The 6,944-nt window shown below is 32.9% G+C and overlaps 1 protein-coding gene across 1 annotated transcript; it reads right to left on the bottom strand.

The window, feature by feature from the left end:
- Positions 1 to 2,591: 2,591 nt before the first annotated feature.
- On the bottom strand, positions 2,592 to 4,108 carry LOC101221225 (uncharacterized protein At3g28850). Its single transcript, XM_004142663.3, has one exon. It carries the CDS (start codon positions 3,786 to 3,788, stop codon positions 2,667 to 2,669), a length of 1,122 nt encoding a protein of 373 aa, XP_004142711.1. The 5' UTR covers positions 3,789 to 4,108; the 3' UTR covers positions 2,592 to 2,666.
- Positions 4,109 to 6,944: the final 2,836 nt, after the last annotated feature.

Here is a 6,944-nt window from a genome sequence, read left to right as displayed (position 1 = left end):
AACAAAGGCAACATTTTGAGGTAGACTTTCATCACGCTTAGTCTATTTCTCAATGGCGGATTCTTCTGATATTAGAAGAACATGGAGTTCTTCGAAGGATAATGATGTAGATTTGGTGCACATTGAGGTTCGAAAGGTATTATATTCAGAGGGTAATCCATTCGTGGTGTAAATTATGAGATCTTCATAATCAATGAGAATAGAGACATTGAATAACTTATCTTTTAGTTCTTTGATGCTCTGAATGTACGAGTTTATTGATTCGCCTGCTTTCTTGGAGATGGTCTGAAGTTCAGACTTGAGATTCACCACATTGACTCGAGTGTTGGATAGGTAGTGTTTTTCTAGGGTATCCCGTATATCTTTGGATGTGGAGCAGCCAACAATATAGGCGTAGGCACTGGGAGAGAGGGTAGCGTTGATGAGGGTGATGAGGGCATGGTCTTTAGCAATCCATTCATCATGAAGTGGGTTTGGTTGGGCGGGTCTTTTTGTTTGGGCAGAATTGGTTGCTTCAGACAAAGAGGATGAAAAGGCACCAATGGCAGTTTGTGTAAGAAATCTTACGGGTTTTGGGTTTGAGCCATCAACGAGGCCAAAGAGTTTATGTGCAATCAAGATTGATTGAATTTAGAATTTCCACAATACATAGTTTGTAGAATTAAGGCAGATTGAAATAAGGTTGCGGATGTTGGAAAGAAAAAAGATGGAAGAGGAGAGTTCTTTAGTTAGATCAATCATGAGTTTCAATGAAGGTTTAACAATGGCAGAAGCTACAGGACGTTGGTCACCAATCTGATACCATGAAAGAATACAGAATGAAGAGAATTTCTCAAGGATGAGAGTGTTATTTTCAATGATTTTTTCAGAGAGTGTTACAAGGTGTTTATACTCAAAAGTAATTGTACATAACATATTAACTACAACAACTAATTGAAAACTAAATGACATAATTATTCTGTTAACAGACAACACAGTAAAGAACTTAATAAACAAATTGGTAAGTATCTTCCCAAAATAACGTTTTAAGTTATACCTCAAACAATGAGATTTAGAGCTCCATTGAAAGTGAATTGTGTGACAAAGTTCAAAATGGATTATGGAACTATACTTTCCAATAAGAAAATTGAAAAATGTGTAACTAAAACATTTTTTAGCAACTAAATAAGATTAAAAAAAAACTTGAGCACAGTTGAAATTATATAAGAAACTTTAAACTTAAGCACTAATTTAAAGCCAACCTACACAACCAAAACCTGAAATTACACTGAAAGCTCCACAAATCAAGCATAAAAATCTCACCTGAGCACTATTCGTTGGTCTTATAGACACCATAAAATGATGAGGGAAAATCTAGCGATGGTGTTGTAATTGGTAGTTGTGGCGCAATCGTGGCTCGAGAAGAAAACGGGTGAGACAACTATAGACACCATACGATGATGAGGGCAAATCTAGCGATGGTGTTATGATTGGTAGTTGTGGCGCAATCGTGGCTCGAGAAGAAAACATGTGAGACAACTGAGAGAGAGATGGTGTGACCTTACCACAACATTTGGCAGCTTGAGTGCAACGGACAGATGAGATCGATAACATATGGAGGCAACAAGGGTGTAAGTCCAACCTGAATAACCCGACAACCCAACCTATATTATATGAGTTGGGTTGGGTTGAAAATTTCGGTTCAACTCAACCCATCCTGAATTTATATATATATATATATATATATATATATATATATATATATATATATATATATATATATATATATATATATATTATTTATTTAATAAAATTAAAGTTAGAAGTATTTTGTTAAACAATCGTGTAGGAAGTTAAACGATCACGTAAGAGGGTAAACTATCGTTGGGCCAGAATGAAAAAAAAAACAATACAACCCAAGCCAACCTGTAAAATATGGGTTGGGTTGGGTTGAAAAATTAATTTGAGTTATTCACGTTACCAACTCAACCAACCCTTAAAATATGGGTTGGGTTAAGAATGTCTCTCAACCCAACCCATTTACACCCCTAAATGGCAACACACAACATGGATGACATTGATGGAGGACAATGTTGAAGGTGAATTGAATCACTGTTCCAAATCCATGGTGGTTGGATATTCAAGTGGAGGAGAAATGAGTTGGGGGCTCAGTTTCAAGGGTCAATTAAAGTTTTTTTTTTAAAAAAAAAGAAAATCCAACCCTAATTAATTACTATGATTTGTGACATTTAAAATAATTTAGTGAAAATAAAAAAAATAAAAACTCTATAGTTTTTCAATTTTATCATTTAGGATACTTTTTCTATCTATTCTATCAATTTGGTTGTAAAAATATGCCACCGTCCATTTTTGTTGTAGTGTTCTAATTTTACTTATTTTAGAATAATAAACACAATACAAATTAAAATAGAATGGGTGTTGCAAACATTGAAAATTATAACTCACTCAATTTCTTAAACAAAACATTTAAGAAAAGTGGGAGCACAAACTATTGATGTAAGCAAAACAAATTAAAGGGATAAAAGAAAAGAATTATGTATCTTAGTTTTCAAATTTTTGGGTCAAACAAGAGTGAAATTTGGATGATAAGCTTATGAAGTAACAAGAAGGTAAGTATAACATTAAAAGACGATTTGAACAAATTAGTGTTCCATAAAATCCAAAACTCATAAACAACAACAAAATGGGCATCTTATCAATCCATTCTCATTGCACTTAGGGCATCTCCTCAGCCCTCCATCTTCCCCAAACAACTTCCTACTTCCATTACAATTAACACAAGGTACAAACCTAGCATCCCCACATCTTCCACACACTGACCTCACCTCCGCCGCCGGAAACCCTTTTAACATTCCGGCCAACTCCCCGCTCTCATTCATTTGCCGTATCTCCTCTGCCCCACCAATGTGCTTCCCCCCCATGAAAACCTGTGGTAGACTCGCCGACGCCGTCCCTCCTCCGAGCTTCTCTTGCATCTCTTTTCTGAACAATGAATCCATTGAAATATCCCTCTCGTCTACCAAAACTCTGAATCCTCTGAAGATTGTTCGAACAAAACAGCAATCCTCATACGTCTTTCGGATTCCTCGAAGGCTTGTGAAGTAGATCACTATTGCTCTGTTTTTGGTGTCTCCGAAATTTGGCTGCCAGTGACTTGAAAACGATGAACTCCGGCGGGTGGTGGCCTGATCAGAGTTGAGTTGTCGTGAAGAGAGAGCTCTGGTGTATGTTGAAGCCACATTTGGGTCTAATTTTGCCAGAAGAGACTCCTCTGAAATGTGCTTCCAAAGTGGTTTCTTCGGCGACCATGTCGGAATCAAACCGACTTCTTCCTCTATTTTCCCAGGAATTGTCTTTACTAAACCTTTAAACCCGTTATCCGATGTGGGTTTGGCCGGAAGCGAATTGTGATCAGAATCGGAGTCGTCATCGAGGCCATCCATGAGCTCCCAGGTGTTAATTACAGAATCAGGGGAGAGAGAAATCTGGTCGGAGAAATAGATGGGCTTTTCAGCATTGACATGGAAAGGCGGAGCCGGTGACCGATTGGAATTGGTGGGACGGTCAATAAGAAGAAGAGACCCATAAGTTGTGGAAGTGAGAGAAACAAGATGGTGGGTATCGCCCTTGTTCACTGGTGGGTGGTGAACGAGGGGTGTCGGGAGGGAGAAAGCTCGGCCTAACGCAGGAGAAGAACCAGCAGAAGAAGGAGAGTAGAAAGGTTCAGAATTTGGAGTGGAACGGGTGGCCGCGGTGGCAGCAACAGGCTTTGAAGCAGAACAACCCATGAAGAAATCAGAGAGAAACAACAATGGAGTTTTCTCCTTTTGTTCTGTAAAAAGAAAATGGGGGTTTTGGTTTAGTTATGTGTTTGTCACTCCAATGTTGATAGGTTTTTAGAGAGAGAAAGTTTGGTGAGAGAGAGTAATCAGAAGAAGTTGGAAGGAATGGTGGGTTTAGAGAGTGGCAACTAAGAAAGAAAGAAAGAAAGAAGAAGATGATAAAGTGAGGAAGAAGGTGGATAGAGCTTTTGAGTTTCTCAACAAATGAAGGAAAGGAGAGATATAAAGAAAAGGAAAGGCAAAGATAATGAATTTTATTATTATATTTGAAAGTCTGGTAATTTGGTTGGGGGATGGATTAGGGCAAGAAATAAGATTCTTTTGTTTTTGGGATCTTGTAATGTGTCATCCTTTTCTCCAAGGAAATGTCACCATTCATGTTTTTTCTCTCTCTTTTTATCTCTTTTTATCACCATTCATCATGTAAACCCTACCCTCACTAATGATTCTCCTTTTAAATTTGCCTAAACTCATTCTATCACTCTTTCTAAATTGCCTTTTTTTTTTCTTTAAACAAGTACTTTATGTCAATCTATGTAGTTGTGTTGTGTAATCTAATAAATTTGAACACCTTAAATTCATGTGCTTTATGTAAAGAGTGTTTTTGGTTTAATCCTGCCCATGGCCCTTATATCAAACTCTCTTTTTCAAATCTCTCTCTATTTATTTATTTATTTATTTGAAGTAGAAAGCTAATATAATATTTAATGCACACTTGCTGAATCTTCTTAATCCATTCTAAATAAAGTAGAAAACTTCATTAAAATAATTGCTACACAAATTATGTATATGTTAGTAAAAGGATAATTTCATGATTAAGATACTTTTGTAGCTTTTCCAATCAAATACTCAATCTCTCACCAGCACCATCTTTTCTATATTTATCAACTACTTTTTATTAGAAAATTTTAAAATAAATGAAAGAAAAAAAAAAGGACAAAATTGTTTTGATGAGTTTTGCAAGCACACACATGAAGGTCTTTTTCAATCAGCATCAAATAATTTATTTTTCCTTTGTATCACAAGAAAAGCTAAATTATCTCTACCATGTTCTTAAAAGCTGAACTCCCTCAGTTTTTTTTTTCTTTTTTCTTTTTTATGTTTAAAAAGATTAAAATCTTCAATTCTATAACATACCCAAAAGATTTCAAATACTGTAAAGTGAAACTTTTGAAATCAAATTCTTTTTGGAGGTAAAAGTTTTGAACATTCCTATGAACAAACAGATTATAGAAAGGTTTTAAAATGCAATCTATACCCAAATCTCAATATCAAAATAGTTTCTTTTCCTCACTACCTAATAATTATCCTAAAAATAATAATATGTTAAATATACAATTTTTCATTTTCAAACTCTTCAACTTTACACTCCATATCAAATAACATAGATTTGGAATAGAATGAAATTGATATATTTGTATTTTTAAAAAAAATGTATTACACTGATTGAAAGTAAAGTATATATGTTTTTAAATATCCTGTCACGATTAGTTTCTTGAAAACTTATTCATTCAAATTCAAACCCCAGTTATATGAAACACACACAACACACATAGATTGTGTATGAAAATAATATAATAAATGGCCATTCAGTATGGAACTAGAAAAGCAAAGAGTTAATAAGAAAAACAAAAACAGAAAAGGAAGAAATGATTACATGAGACAGAAGGAAGGGAGAAAATGTTTCAGGAAATTATGGCAATGAAACAGAAATTCAAATTTAAATGTTTGGTAACCTTGGGGCAGTAAATAAACTTGGAAAAAGAATATGAATGACTTTGGGATTTAATATCAATGAGGGTTATATGTGCCAAATTTGGTCTATAACCATTTTGTTTTTTTTAAAAAAAAAAAATAAATTATAATTGTTTCTTTTACAATTTTTAATTATGGTTTTTACCAACAACAACCAACTTCCTAATCAAACACATAATTTTAGAACTTTATTTTTAAAATTTAGAATATTTAAGATGAAATTTAAGAGTATAGGAAGAGAATCATAAAATATAAAAGATTGTTTCAGTAAGAGAAACATATCTTTCACATTTTGAAAATGAAATTTGGGGAAAAGAAAACAAGACCATTTATATGCATTATTCAAAATTAAATTGAAAAATGTATATGAAAAGTTAGAATTAAAATACTCAATTAAGAAAATGGTGATTTTTTTTTTTTTTTTATCTCTATTTCTGCCATGTCCCTTCAATAGATAATTAGTTGAAACAAATTTAAGAAGAAGAAAAAAATGGATTGAATGAATTAAAGAATTTATTGAAAAATGAAGTAGAAAATTTGGGTAAAAAAGTTTGAAAAGGATCTATTAGATATATAGAGCAAATTTAAGATTGAGAATTTTGCTCCATGAAAAAAAATTAAAAAGTAACTATTCAGTTAAAACTGCATGTATATACCAATAAAATATACCATAAAAATTTGTATTTGTTGTAAAGGATACTTCAAATTTTGTTGCATTGCTGATTAACAAAAAAAAAAAAAGAGTTATTTTCTAAAAGGGAAAAGAATGTTATATTTACAAAATAATTTATAAATTTATTTGTCTGTTAATTAAAAAGAATATGAATAGGAAAACATACCCATAATCTTTTTTTTCTTTTAATAAATAAATCATTTAGCGAAGTAAACAAATAAGTAAGATACACAATTGAATTAAATAAATGGATTGTAATTAAATAAGGTAAATAAAACTAAAAAATATTTACGGTCCCCGTAGCAAAAAAATAAAAGCCCTTGAAACCACCATTGTCTTTTCATAAATTTCATATTTGCTCTTGATGACTTTGAATTTCACGTTTAATGTCTGCACATCTTCTTCATATGATTACTTCTCCTTCTTCATATTCTCACTTCTTCTTCTTCATGGTTTCTTCAACTCCTCTTCCATAATTTCTTTCTGCTTTGTCATTCGTGATCATTTTCGACATCATCTCCTTATTCTTTTTTCATTGTCAAGTATTGTGTCCTTCTTCTTCTTCTTTTTTCACTACACGATCATATACAAAAATCTAAACGATAAGTCATCTATCCCAAATTGACCACTATCATTATCTATCTATCTATTTCAAATAGACATAGATAGATAAG

Source organism: Cucumis sativus, chromosome 4 (assembly GCF_000004075.3).
Source record: "Cucumis sativus cultivar 9930 chromosome 4, Cucumber_9930_V3, whole genome shotgun sequence".
NCBI lineage: Eukaryota > Viridiplantae > Streptophyta > Magnoliopsida > Cucurbitales > Cucurbitaceae > Cucumis > Cucumis sativus.
This window is presented reverse-complemented; position numbering and strand designations above follow the sequence as displayed.